The sequence below is a fragment of the Petaurus breviceps genome, unplaced genomic scaffold (assembly GCF_028583685.1).
Source record: "Petaurus breviceps papuanus isolate PSGF00001 unplaced genomic scaffold, PetGlider_PUasm1.0 129, whole genome shotgun sequence".
Lineage (NCBI taxonomy): Eukaryota > Metazoa > Chordata > Mammalia > Diprotodontia > Petauridae > Petaurus > Petaurus breviceps.
Genome location: NW_027185665.1, coordinates 5279387 through 5294632, shown reverse-complemented (window position 1 = coordinate 5294632; position 15246 = coordinate 5279387). Strand labels below are relative to the sequence as shown.

The 15246-nt window shown below is 36.9% G+C and overlaps 1 protein-coding gene across 7 annotated transcripts in view; it reads left to right on the top strand.

The window, feature by feature from the left end:
- LOC138173169 (E3 ubiquitin-protein ligase NEDD4-like) overlaps positions 1-15246 on the top strand; it is a 507966-nt gene that overhangs the window by 265423 nt on the left and 227297 nt on the right. For 3 of the 7 annotated variants that reach the window (XM_069103074.1, XM_069103087.1, XM_069103095.1), the window contains 2 exons: positions 2994-3032; positions 6270-6323. In XM_069103074.1, coding sequence (XP_068959175.1) covers positions 2994-3032; positions 6270-6323 — 93 coding nt within the window. Of the gene's footprint in view, positions 1-2993; positions 3033-6269; positions 6324-10561; positions 12017-15246 lie in introns of those variants that run through there. The other 4 variants (XM_069103081.1, XM_069103063.1, XM_069103059.1 and 1 more) reach the window with 3 other exon arrangements.

Sequence of the window (15246 nt, the reverse complement as noted above, 5' to 3'; positions counted from 1 at the left end):
ACTGTCTTTCTTTTGTATTTGGACTCTCAGTGTCTAGCATAAAAATATTTAATTAAAGTTTCTCTGTTGATTAAAAAGGCTTTGGGAGATGGGATTGGGGGAATAAGGAGGAAGGAAATAGGGCAGTGCCGCAGCCTTAACTTAAGAATCTGGAATTTCACATAGGGAATTCCCAGTATAGATACTCTCTTCAACAGATCAATAATTTATGTTCTTAGAGAGCTGCCTGGGACCTGAGAAGATCAATGACTTGTTCATGGTCACATAGCTCTTGAGACTCAGGGTTAACATCTGAGCCTAGATTTTCCCAATCCCAAGACACTCCAAAATATACTCTGCCACATTGCATCTAAATTCTATATAGAGTAGAGGGAATTTAAGTGCTAGTCATTTTTTAAGGGAGAAAAAACTGTTTCCTTTCATTTTTAACAGAGGTAATAAAAACCTTGTTCTTAAATTAGGACATGAGTGTTTTAAACAAAATTGGCAGGTGCCTTTATTTGTGTTTGTCCTTATTCTATAGCTTAAATTGCAAATATTTTAAGTTTAGATATATAATTTAAAATAATTTTTAAGTAAACTGAGCAGCATCTGGATTTGGGAGGTATAAAAAGAAACAAATATCAAAAAGAATTAAATGCTTGTTTAGCTTTATGAATGGTAAATAAAATAAAAGAGTAATTAGGGAAAAAATAGACTTAAACTTCTATTTGCATGTTTTCCATTTATAGAACAGGAAACTTCAACACTGTACCTATGTTTTCAACGAAAATAACAGTCTTATTTTCACTTGATTATGATTTTGAATGTGATCATTATTTTTTCCTTCACCCTTTGCATTTTTTGGTTCTGTTTTTGTGTGACATACACTTGACCCAATCAAGTGATTTGGGGCTTCCCTGACTGCTGTAATCTTATCCCAGCTACTGCAGTGCTGGCTTTCTGCTTCATGGGCATCACGACATAAGTTTCTCTGAGCTCATCACAGAGGTCATCTCGTGAAAGGAAAAATGATTATTGTATAGCCTCTACTGTTTCTCGGTGCCTGGCATTAAAAATCTGTTTTCAAAATAGTAGAATGTGTTTTGATTAGTTGGGAGCATCCTGTGGAGGACGCTGGTGGCCGGCCATTGTTTCCTGCATTATTAGCTGTCATTTGCTCAGCCATCAGTGTGGCAGGAAGGAAGCTGGCTAGGTAGGAATGAGTGCAGGGCTCTCCTAGCCCACTCTCTCTCAAGAGAGACCGAACAAAACAAACAAAAGCGACAAAAGCTTTCTAGCATTGAGAAGTGTTTTCTGCTATGGGGATTTAAAAACCAATTTTTCCTTCCCCTTGCCCCTGCACCCCTGCGTCTGCAGTGGTGGCTGCTTTCCTTTCTTTGCCTTCTGGGGTAGTCGACTGCCAACATCCTGGTTAGTATTTCTGTCCTGTTCTCACTGTTTATGAATCACTCTCATCTTCATTCTCTTCATCTCTCTGTTATTCCTCCATGCTGTGTATTTTACTATACATTTTTATTGCTCTGTAGTTTTCCATTTATCTTTGTGCCTCCGGAATGCATGCCTCAAGGGTCTCATCCTTATGCAGGAAATGGGAGTCCTGGGCCCAGGTGACTGACACCATGTCAAATCCTTTTTTTTCCTCTCTCCCCCTCCCTCCCTTCCTTTCCTTTTGTCCCTCTTCCTCCCTCCCTCCCTCCTTCCCTCCCTATTTTTTTCCTCTCCCTCCCTTTCTCTTTCTTTGCCCTTCCATTCTCTTCCTGCCTCTCCTTTATGTCTCTTGCTTTCTTTCTCCCTGTAGCTTTCTCATTCTTATCCCCTTGCATACTTTTCAATAAAAAAAATGCAACTTTGTCTGTTGGGATTTTTTAATCTTTAGTTGTAGAGTTTGTGGAGAAAAGGCAGTTTTGACATTTTAATGCCAGTGCAGTATGCCATTTGCACAACAGTCTTTTGTTTTATATGTTACAATGCAGAATGAGAACTTCTTGTCTTTTTCTTTTTCAATGAAACCTTACCTTAAAGAAATAGGTTGATAAAGGTAGGGATGATCCAGTATGAGTCTAGCTAGCATACAACAGAAACTGAATGAGGAATTGTAAAAAATATTTTTGGATCTATTTTTTTTTCAAATGCATATGTTAATGCATGTGTGTCTATATGTATAAAGTCTCATTCCTGTGTGAGACTAAAAGTCAGAGGTAAACTTCTTCACTAGAAATATGATCTTGGTTCATTTTGGGGAATGCTGCATATCTGGGTAGGTACATTGTGCTGAGCAGGCAAATGGTTTTTGTTTGTTTTCTGTTGTTTCACAACTAATATATGTGTGTATTATATTATAAATGTATGTAATTCTGAGAAAAAAACACTAGTCCTAAAATTTTATATTTTTTTTCCTTTGGTTTGTACGTTATGTGATTTTCTTTTTCCTGAATTCATTAATACAAATGATCCCCATTGTGAAAGATTCCCTCCAAGTTTAGCAGTTCTTAATTTTTAATTGGCAAATGCTGAATTTAAAACAAACCCAGTCTTCCTACCCTTTCCCCCAAGCATTTTATTGCTTCATAGCAGAAAGACAGTTAAATCCACCCTCATCTTTGTGTCATATTATTATTTCTGCTTTAATAAATGACGCGGTTTTCTTCTCTTCCCCACAATGTCTCCATATAGATCCCTGGTGATCTCTGTTCTAGTGATAGATTTCTATTCATAGTCTAGAATCTATTTTTAGATCCCCTGCCTCATAAATGCACTCCCACGCATGGTTTTCTCTGTGGAAGAATTTCAATCAATTGGCTACCTAGTTGGGGGTTTTTGTGTTGGTTTTCTTTGGGGTTTGGGGGCTCTTTTTGGATTTCTTAGGTAGCATATTTTCTTTATAAGCACCAGGATATACATATAAATCTTATGACTTCAATTGTATTAGAAACCTGTAATAGTTCTAAAGATTATAAAACATGTTTTAAAATTAATAATTTCTCTTACAGACACTGAATCCAAAGTGGAATGAAGAATTTTATTTTAGAGTAAGTTTTTTTTTAACTTATTTACACCAATTTGTTCCTAATAATAACTAGTTAAACACATTTTCTTTTGATTTATTTTGGGGAGAGAAGCCGTACTACTGCTTATTTTCAATTTTGTTGCATGGTGAACATTTTGGCTAAGATTTTTTCTTTTTTAAGGCTATAGTATTCCGATTTCTCTAAACCAGGAGCTAATGAGGGAAATTTAAAAGGCCAAGAGTGCTAAAAACAAAATATGGTACTGCTTCATTCTGGCATAAGGATTATGTGAATGAAAGAAAATATCATCACTAAAAATCTAAAAACTACAAAGACATGGAACTGCTTATTCAGTCTTAATTTGTTAGTGCAATGGTCACAGCAATAGTACACTTACTTTCCTCAGAGGATTCCATAAATGGGGCTGTCTTTGTGCACAAGTGTAACCATAATTGTGCCTGCCAAGTGGCAATTAATACCTAACATTTACTTTCTGACATTTTGCTTTGAACAATACATTTAAAAGGTTAAATACGACAACAAAGAATGAGAAGAGCTCTCATATTATTTATGCCTTTGACTCATTTAAATATTAGTTAACGTATATAGGGAAGAACCAAATATTTTAATAAATTACTTGGATATTTTTTTAAACTCATTTTTAGTAGGGATATGATAAAGATGTTTAGAGATAGGCAAAAAAAGTTCTAAAATTTAAATTTTCAACTAGGAAAGGCTTTTGAAGTTCAATTCTGGATTTCTTTTTAGAAGAAAGTTATTTTTGTCTTATTAATATCACTAAATTAGGTAAAATGTCAGTAGTTCTTAATCTTTCATAGCAGCCCCCTGGGGAGAAGCGTGAGCTGTGAATTAACTTAAAGAATCCTCTAAAGTAATTACCCAGTTTTTATTGTTAGCTAATTGCTTTAATTTGGGGGGAATATTAATTGATTCAACCTCTGGAACAACTGAATGGCATTACAATTCTCAGAATAGCACTAAAATCTCTAAAAATTATTTAGTAACATAATGGTCTATCTAGTCTTAATAGTTTGTCATATAATAGTTTGTCATACTTGCAGAACTTTTTGACTTCTTCTCCAATACATTCAGATCTGAAGCCTGGCATCACTAAATGTCATTTAGTTTCCCTCTATGCTTTCTAGTAGAGAAAGTTTTTAATAGTTAAAAACTGAAAAATCAATGAATAAAACCAAAACCACGTGCTTGTGTTATGAAACTTCTCTGGTACAATATTGAATTCTTTTAAATTCCAAATATGTTAAGGCTTTTTTCATTTTAATGCATTGGTCACATTTAGCAAACATTTGGACACACTCTTTTATTCAACAAACATTGGCTAGTCCACATTTAATTCTATATTTTCTTCTTCTTAAACTTTTAGAAGTGCTTTTCCTTACACTAAGCTAGGCTAAAGAACAAAACCAAAGGAAGAAATCACCTACACTACATGCCATCTCAAGATTTTTAGTGTCCTCTCCGGTACTATTATCTTGAATGTCATAGATTTCACGCTATCAAAAATTCAACCAATTCTTGACTCCATCCTGATAAAATTGTCTTGTTACTTTTGTTCGATTTTCATTTAACCTCGACCTCGTTAATTTAATCTGCAAACAGAAATGATGCATGTGGTGTTTTTTTTTGTTGCTACACAAGGACTTGTCCACGTTTATTTCATTTAAAAATGGTAATAGACATATGGGGGGATTTATTCAAATCTCTTACTTATTGGATGTTTCAATACAGCCTTGAAATTATGGTTTTAAAGGAAATCAAAATTTTCCTCTCCATGGGTAGAAAAGAAAAAAGGCAATTTTTGTCCTACTTTTTCCAGTATCATAGAATTTTAGAACCAGATAAGAACTTTGAGGTATCTATGTTTAACAGTCTCTTTATTTTACAGTCTAGGAAAACAAGATCTTGGATGGTGAAATGACTTGCCCACATGTACTCAGCAAGTTTGTGTCAGAGTCAGGGCCTTAAGTATGCCCTTATAATTTATAATATGCTAGCTGCTCCTAGAACATTTGAGAAGTAGATAAAGAGCATCAAGGAAATATAGAGAATTCCATGACGTTATGATGTATCGGTCATTCTGGATGCCTTTGTGTGTCTAGCATTTAGGAGTTTATAAAACATAAACTGAATCTTTGGACAATTCTAATCCAAGCCCCTCATTTCACTAAATGAAGAAGTTGACACCCAAGAGGACCAAGTGATTTTTTCCAAGGATCCGTGGACATTCTTAGAGCTGATATTTACACCTATGTCCCTCTATGATGTAGAGGCATCATTTTTAATCTTTTGGTCCAAAGTGAGATGTCTCATGTGTTCTCTTTTTAAAAAATCTGGATCACTTCAAACATTTCAGAAAACATTCCATGCTATGTGCCATTGAAAGTATTTAGTACATAGTAGGTATTTAACAACTGCTTGTCAATTGATTAGGAGTGAGGGAATGGTGATGAACATGAGGAAGAAAGAGTGACGAAGCTTGAGGTCAGAGGCAAAGAAAGACCATTAAACAATTTAAGTGGCACAGTGCATTGAACAATGGGCCTAGGACTGGGAAGGCCTGAATGCCATTCCAACTTCAGACATTCGCTAGCTTTGTGACCCTGGGCAAGTCACTTAACCTCTATCTGCTTCAGTTTCCTCAACTGTAAAATGACAATAGCAAGAGTAATCACCTCACAAAGTTGTCACAAGGACCAAATGAGTTATCTATACAGTGCTTAACACAGTGACTGGCAGATCGTGTGTAGTAGTTAATAATTGCTTTTCCCCTTCGCCTCCCCATTAACCTAGATATTACATAGCTGTGGGAACTTCTCTCATGTCTTTGTAGAGCATTTGTCTCTGACCTGCCTAGGAGAAAACTCCTTAGGCTTCAAGTTTTTGTGGAAAGACAGTACTATAGTCTTAGGAAATTCCTTAGATAAAAATTAAATTTCAAAGCACTTAAAATTATTTCTCAGAAAAAGATATATAGTAATTTTTTTCTTCTGATTTGTTTCAGTGTTGTAACTAAAAGGCTGTAACAGCCAGAAAATTAAAAATTTGTTTTAGATTCCTGCCGTTGTAGGCACTGCTGATATCAGACCAGTATGGTTAGACACATCCCCAGTTTACCTTTGCTTTTGTTTGCTTTTCTTTTATCTTTTGGATATTTTGTTGTTGTTTTGGATTCTTTTATTTTTGAGTCACTGAAGGTGACATTTGTGTTTCTTGTAGGTAAATCCATCCAATCATAGACTCCTGTTTGAAGTATTTGATGAAAACAGATTGGTAAGTTTCAACTTTCAACTCTCCACCATCCCTCTCCCCAAACAATATCTTAATGTGAAAATTGCATCCTTTTTTTGGTGATATACCAAATTTGAATAGTGTGTATATATGTATATGTATTTAGAATTCTTTGTTTTTGGTTCTGGACCTCTGATTTTTATCATTGTATGAAGCTGCCTGACATAGCAACTTTATCCACCAATGCAGAGGGTCAATTCATCTGTAATTTAAACTCTTAAATAATTGTTTGGCTTACTGCAATGATTAAGTGGCTTGTCTGTGGATCACACAGATAGTATATGCAGAGAAAAGACTTTGACCTAGAACACTCTGAATCTCAGTGTATGCAACTTTCAACGTCTTTTTGTCTAGCCATCTGCACTCATATTAATATGTGTATGGCATGGGTCAGAGCAATTTATATAGTACTACCCAGATATTTGAAAATTCCTCACCTATATTTGTGCTAATTATGTGGTAATGATGTAGGAGGAAGTTTAACTATTAATGTGTTTTTTTTTTCTCCCAGTAAATAGAGATAAAACCCATTAATGTTAATATAGACTCTTTATGTGGTGATGTTTGGTATACAGAATGGTGATATAATTGGTTAAGAATTACTCATTATACATAAAGTAACTTTGTGGAATTCCAAAGTGTACTTGTCCACATGGCTTTTCTTTATGCAGAGTAGTTCAAGATATAGCTAACAACTTGAAAAAAGGAATGGATTGTCCTATGAGAGAAAAAAAAAATTCATGACCGTTTTTAAAAAAGTTTTTTGTTGTTGTTTAGAGGTTTTTTAGCCCTGTCCAACTCTTTGTGACTCCATTTGGGGTTTTCTTGGGATACTGGAGTGGTTCACCATTTCCTTCTCCAGCTCATTTTACAAACTAAAATAAATAGGGTTAAGTGACTTGTTCAGGGTCACACAGCTAATAAGTGTCTGAGGCCTGATTTGAACTCAAGAAGATGAGTCTTTCCTAACAGCAGGCCTGGTACTCTTATCTACCCCCAAAAAATGATTAGTTGTCTCCTTTAAAGTATAGAGGGAAAACTTTTATCTGGAATGCTTAGTTAAAATAGCCTACAGATAACAGAAAAAAAAATGCAAAAAGAGGGCCAGATTTACAATTTAAGATTTTGTTTGTTCATTTTGCTTAAATGGGGAAGAATACATTATAGAGCTAAACATACCCTTTATTAAAAGGGGGGAAAAATCCCATTATTATAAGTATACCATCTATGGCAGTCCTCACAGTCACATACCAGAAATATCAGTTTACCAGGGTTCAAATCCAGCCATAGATTCTTACCAGCTGTGTGACCTTGGGTAAAAAACCTAACCAGGGGTGGGAAACCTGCAGCCTCAAGGCCGCATGTGGTCTTCTGGGTCCTTGGATTTGACCTATTGACTGATTCCAAGTTTTACAGGACAAATCCTTTTATTAAGGGGATTTCTGCTGTGAAGTTTGGATTCAGTCAAAGGGCTGTACTTGAGGACATGGAGGGACACATGTGGCCTCGAGGACCCAGGTTCTTCACCCCTGATGTCCTAACCTCTCTCTGCTTCACCTTCCTTATCTATAAACTCAGGATAATAACAACACCCCCTTCCCAGGGATGTCATAAGGATAAAATGAGATAATATTCATAAAACATTTGGTAAACCTTAAAACACTATAAAATGTTGCTGCTGCCATTGCAACTGCTGCTACTGCTACTACTACTACAACTACTATTACTGCTGCTGATTACTTTTCCTTCTCTTCTTACTACCACCGCTACTGTTGTCTCCCCCTCTTCCTGCACTCATTGTCCCCAAAATGTAGATTCCATTTGTTTCATACTGTCTTATCTTTTTTAAACCAGAATATACCTTTACAGATCAATCCAGATACAAGTAATCTTCTACCTACCCATTCCCCTCCCCTGTTTTACAAATGAGGAAATAGAGTTGGTGACCACTGAGTTGGTGAAGGGACTTGTCCCAGGTCACACTGCTTTTTAGCCAAAGACGGAGGCAGTACTTAAACCGAAGCCTTCTAGTTCTTGTGTAGAATTCCTTGACTATGCTATAAATTGGTATGCACCTTCACTGGCATTACGGCAATCACATAATGTTTATTCTGTCTTCTTAAGTGATTGATGTTATTCTAGAAACCATCTAAGACAAGTTAGACTTCCTCAAGCCTCTCAGGAGCTTTTAAATAAAAAATTATATGGGTCCACTGTTGGTAAATGTAGAGTTTTACCCCCCAAAAAATTGTAAACTAGGAAAACCATAAAAACGTTATATGTAGTCATATAGTATATAAATAATGCTATCATTTTTATTGTCAATGATCTAAATTCTGTTACGCACATAAGCTTATCCACAGATAGAAATAGATGGGAGGGGGTTGCTGTTTTCTATACTTAATTTGCACATAGGCAGGAAAAATTAGATGGAAGAGACAGTATTAAATCGTGCCTTAAGATAAGGCAGAGCCAACTCAAGTAAACTAGATCTTGATAACGAAATGAGATGTAATACCTAGAAAGGAAATAAAGAATATTTTTTGGTTGGAATTAATTTTGCATTTAACATACTGTTTCTAGTCCAGAAAAATTCACTGTGAAAATAAAAGGATTTCCCTTATTTCTTTATTTAACTATGCTACCTTTAAGATTTTCTTGTGTTCTGTCTCTTACCCCTCCAACATTCCTTGTTAGAAGGGTCTGAAATTCATAAAACATCTTTGCCAGGGCACTGCTTTAGAAAGAATGCTTTTTCTGAAAATCATGTTGAATAATACTAACACCTGGGTTTGCACCAAGCTGTCTGCAGCACTGTTACTGTGTGACGAATAGCTGTGTTCTTTCTTGTTGGCGCAGAAGCCTGTTAAAGACAATATGGGATTGTGCTGGTGCTTGGCAGTTTGAATGTTGAACAAGCCAGATTCCATTTCTTTCATAATTGGTCATCTTGGCTTTTGAAAACATACTGCTAGAAAACAGATTTAGATGTCTAAACATGGTGTTGAACCCCTCCCCATCCCCATCCCAGCCCCCTCATCCAATAACCATGATTCCAGATCTGTCCTCAAAACTATACTTTGGGATTTTAATAGAAACTAATCTAGGCCTTTTTATTTGGGTCGTATTCCTCTCTTACCCCGGGTCAACTATATGGTTAAATAATTGCTATTTCTGGTTTGTGAGCAAGAATTTATATGAAATACAATCATAAAAGATTCTTTTTAAAAGTGTTGTTCAGAGTTAACAAAACTGATGACTTTCTACGAATTTTAAAACTCTTCTACTTTGTGAAACATTTTGGCTCTTAACAAGCCCAAGAATATCCAATATGGGCATCCAAATTGCACTAATTTAGGGCAACGTTACCTCTATATGGTGTCTGTATGAAATTAATATGAATCTGCATATATACCAACCTTTTTTTGGTTTTCTTCAGTCTTTTCCTACCTGGCACGTACGAGGGGCAATATTTTCTCAAGCTGCATTTTTTATTGCTCTTTTTCTTTCCTTGGGTGAGAATTCTTCTTTGTAACCTTCTTTTCTTCTTGGTAGCTGTTAAGGAGAAAGTTTCAGTATAGTGGCAAGATTCATAGTATTAACTACAAGCAGTGTTTTAAATTGTCTCCCACCCCATCCCCCACACAGATATTTTCTTACTTGTAGATCATAGTCTAATTATTTAGCATTAAAGGGAGCTACTTCTGGGTAGTGTGTAATTATATTTATAGTATGTTTTTATTAGTTTGCATTCCACCATGGTAGTCTGATGATGTCATAAATAACCCGGCAAAACAAACAAACTAACAAACAAACAAAATCTGCTGCTTGGGAAAAAGCTGAGACGTATTTCTTCTTTCTAAGTTGGTCTTTCTGAGGAGGTGGTGGGGATGTGGGAAGATGTGGGCTTTTCTAATGGAAGGCACTTTTTATTCGTTTGGGAGAGTGTGCTGTGCGTGTGTTTGTGTGTATAAAAGTGTGTGCGTTCGTGTTGCTTAGTTCAGAAGTTCCCTGTGAATATGATGTGATTTAGATTAATAGTAGCGCTGAGAGTGTTTGCTGCCCTAGTCAGCTGTGAGAGCTCACCCGCTGGGGCAATGCCTTTCTGATGGAAAAAGAGCAGCTGGGAAGGTGCTGTTTCAGGCTCTTACTGTTTAAAAGAGAGGGAGAGGGAGAGGGAGGAAAAAAAAAAACAACCCAAGTCCAGAAGCTGGCATTGGAGAGGGAGAACAAGGTCATGTGGCTCTAACCATCCTACCCTCTGTCCCAGTGTGCAGAAGCTCCGATTCCTCTTATCCAATCATGCCTGGAATGCAGCTTGCCACTTGGCTTATTTCTGCTATCTGTCGCTATCGTTGGTGCAGAGCTAACAGTTTGGCAGATGGGACAATTTTTCTTGGAGTTTGTGTCTTTGATTTTTAACTTCTGGCAGTGCCTGAATTGTGTTGTTGTCTCCCTCTCCCTTCCTGCCCTCCTGTTAAACCATGGCCCATCGGCTGCGGTTTCATTTTGGCTCTGGTCGAAGCAACACAGCCCCTGAATCAGAGATTCTAGATCGAGAGAGAGAAGACGACTTTTTTATGGCATTCCACACTTTGCCAAGGAGAAACAGTCCTCACCCATTCTCTCAAAATGGAGCAGAGTATGGTGGCGGTAGCCTACAAGAAGTGGGATCCCTCAAACGAAGCACATCCATGTTTATCCCTCAGCTGCTGAATAACATTGATGCCCGTCCAACCAGGAGCTCATCTGTGCAGATCTCCCTGCAGCGCAAAGCTGTGAACGGACGCACTGATGAGTGCGGGGCACCGGAGTCTCTTGATGAGGACCTTCCCTGTAAATTTTCAGACCTTAGAGAGAATTTTGCTGCACCAGTAAGTAGAGCTTCTTCATCCCAAAGCAGCTCCCAAGAAACCTCAGAAAGAGAATCCCCCAGTAATTCTCCACCAAGGTTGCTCAATGAGTTAGGACAACAGGTCAATGGAGCTAATAATACTTGCAGTCACAGAGTGTTTTGTACCGTTCCTTCAGATAACCAAGGTGATGATGTCCCCTGCATTGCCCAGGCTGTGGAAGGCAATGAAAATTCTTCAGGCTCAAACATAACTGGAGTAAGAATTCAGCATCGTGCTTCAAGTGCAGATATGCGTCAGGTTAGACTCTTGCCCTTTGGATCAGAGCTTCAGGACAACGCTTCTGCTGCTGAGCCCAGGCGCTGGTCTTTGCAACATGTGCCAGATGTATCTGCTAGTTCTGGGAAAAGGTGTTTTGTTTTCCAGTTGCAGCAGCCCCAAGCAAGCACTCCTAGCCCTGGGGGTGATTACAATTTTGGATTTACTGGAACAAAGGGGGACAGGTTGGTCAGGTATCCAAGAATAAGGCTAGAGAGGAGTACCTCCTATCCAGTCCAACCTCGACCTGAACGAGTCAGCCCAATGGAAGACAGAGTGAATTCAGAGCCTCCTAACAATGGCAGGAATTGTCCTGAAATACACAGGAGTAACTCAGTAGAAAGGATCCCTCAGAATAAGGGCTGCACTTTTAAGATCAGGCAAGATCAGAACTCCCGACAACAACACTTCAGAATTCTTGTCACTCGTGGTCATGAAGAACCTCACCAGACTCTTGAGGAGAGTAGTTCAGACATACCTGCTTCTACCGCAGCAAACACTCTGGTAAGTTAGCCATCAAATGTGTCATGTTCCTTTCTGAACATTAGACAAAAAAAATGGGTCCAAACTGGGAGTGCTTTTTTTTTTTTAGCATTACAACTAAAAGAAGCTTTCTTCTGCAGCATTTCAAGTTTTCCTGCTCCAAAAACCAGGTTACTCCCAATTTCTAACCTTGTCATGTTGCTCTTACACTCTTGTTATGTATCTGTGGGCCCAGCATTTGGTTGGAATTATAATGTTATAAGACTGACTGATCTTTCGCAAGAAAATACTTACCAGTTAGAAAGTTTTGTTTCTTATAAGTCTTCAGAAGCCCTTAGCTGACTTTGTGTTTGAAGCAAATATGTCCATATTCTTATTTTGGTGAAATACAATGGCCTTTCTTTTTCAATGCAATTCAAAAGCAATTCCAACCCCCCCTCAAAAAAAAGTAGACTAAAACTAAAAATCAAATCTAGCCAAAGGTCACATGCAAATGTTGGAAAATGCATGAGAACCTATTTTCAGCTTCATCCTGTGTTGGGCCTTTTTGTAAAAAATAATCTATGCTTTAAAGTGTTAGGAAATAGGGAAATAATGATGTAGTTTCTCTTAACTAATTAAAACGTTTGCATTAGTATATGTCCCAAAGTTCTTTTCTGTTGTGTTAGCAGTTGGTCTGGTTCAGATACTTTTGTTTGTTTGCTTTGATTGCTTAAGAAGTATACTCCATATGAATAGTAATGAGTACATGTGGTATGTTACTTATTTTTGAAGTGAAACAATTTTATGGACCAAGCATGGGTAAAACTTTTATGGGGAATCATTAATTCTCAGGTTGCATTACAGTGCAATTTAACACTGCCCACTTGAGACTCCAGGCTCAATGATGCTGTATATAGAATAGTAAGTGCCCTATCTCCAGCTGTGAAAACAGACTCACTCACACAGACTCTGGCCCTGGCTGCTTGTGTGTGTTCCTGTTCTGCTAGGCTCTCCCTTTCAGTGAAATGTAGCACAGAAAGACAGCTGCTTACTTCACCCAGGCCATATGATGACTCTGTAGCTCTCATACTTTCTATCTCGCTGAGCAAGTGATAGGGAAACTTTAATCACATTGATTTATTTTGTTTATAACCACTAGATTTAAGTGCTTTCTCAAAGAATTCATTCCCTGTCTTTTGCATTATTATTATGTCTTTCAGCAGCATGTAGCATCCTTACCTTATTAAAAAACTCACATTTCTGATGGTAAATATATATATATACATATACATATGCACACATATATATGTATGTGTATATAAAATATACATACATGCATGTGTGCATACATACATGGTTTGCGCTGCTTTGCTCTACAGGTGATGCTTCCTTTCTATTTTGTGTGAGAATTGTGATGATTTGTTGTATCAGCTACACAAATAATTGTTAGTCTGTTTTATATCCCAGCTCTGCTACTAACTCACTGTGCCACTTTTTCAAGGGTGCAGCAAATGCTGTCTCCTGAATGATTCAGTTCAACTCCCCATCTTTGCCCTTTTCTCTCTCAATCCACCCCACTCCCTTCCTTTTTTTAATATCTTTAACCCCTTTTGGGTGAACAGCTGTGTGCTTCATCATTGCTTTAGCCTAATGCTATCTGTCATAAAGTAGCAGAATAAGCACACAGAAAAGGGTTAGGAAGCTGCTGATAATTTTAGAAGTATTTCCCCTCAGATATGAATGTGTCAGTGTGAGTTCAAAGCCTTCATTGACTTCAACGGTCGTCTTCAGTGCACTGCTTCACTAGGGTCACTCCTATCATGAGAATTTTTCTTTAATATCTATAACCTTATTTTGACAACTTGTTTCCTAAAAGGGACAGTTTTGATCATTAGCATATTCCTGGCATCCAATTTGTACCACCAAAATATTAGCTAGTTTTATAGTTTGACTGCTGGGCACAAAAGCATTTAAGTATTTTTTAAAAATTATATAAATAGGTTTCTAATTTAAGTGTTTCTGACTCAATCTATTTTAGTATAAAATTATCTCTTCAAAATTTTAAAATCAGAAACATGCAGGAGAATGGAGAGTCAAAAAAAAAAGCATTCTCTGGATATCTTGGACAGTTAATTCAATGAGCCTCTATTGAGGTCCATGGCCATTTTCTTTGACAGAAACATAGCTTATCATGTGAATAAGAGTTGGTTTTTGGAAGGAACAACCCAAAGAATTTCAACCCTTTTATTTTTAAATTTCTCTTTACTTTAGAAGCAGGTTCTCCTCTCTCCTTTCTACTGCATTACATGTGTTTGATGTGAGCCCAGACTTAGAGTGCAGGCAGCAGCTGCCACAGCCTTATTTATCTTGAGGGGAAGCATTCATATGGGCATCTGCAGACCTACTGCCATCAAACTCTTGTGATCTTTCAAATATCTTCTGTTTTACTGAGGAGTTTTTTTTTTTCAATCCAAGAATGCATTTCATTATGAGGTTTCATGAAATATTAACTAAAAATGAGACGAATACAGGGCCAAATTTATTCCATGAAGAATGTCTGGAAACTTTTTTTCTTAATTTGGGAATGATACATACACACATATGTATAGGCATGTATGTGTATATGTGTTAGTACAGGTATGTAGATAGGGACATCTATGCTTATACACACACATATATCTACATATAGACACGTAAGAAGATATGTGTGTACTTACGTGCTATTCCAAAAATCTTGGAGCAAATATACTGTAACCCCTTCCCCCCCAATAGTGCTAGTTTTAGTGAAGAATTAACATTTGCTTAATAAAATAACCTGGTTAAGACAATCTTTGTTTGCAGTTATATTTCTGGGGACACAAAGTTAACATATATTTGTGTAAGGAACTACGACATAATCATCTTATACTAAACTTAACTGAGTTACTCTCCACTCAGTTGTTTCTAGTGATTATACTGTCTCATTAGCCCTGTAACCTGAGAAGGAGATGAAGGTTTTATCAATAGCCATTGGCTTCTTTCACTTAACTAGTCTTTGGGAATCTGCATATTAGTTTGACTTATCCAAGGGGAAAGGAAAGTTTGTTTACATTTCACATAATTGAGCTTAGCGTTTTCAAAATTTGTTATATTTTACACTGATAGTACTTTGTCAGGGATACATAATTTCATTTACATATGACCACTCATTCTTCTTCCTGTCCTTTAAAAAACCCGGTATATAAGAATCTACCTAATATTTACATAACAGGAGCAGTAGCAAATACTTA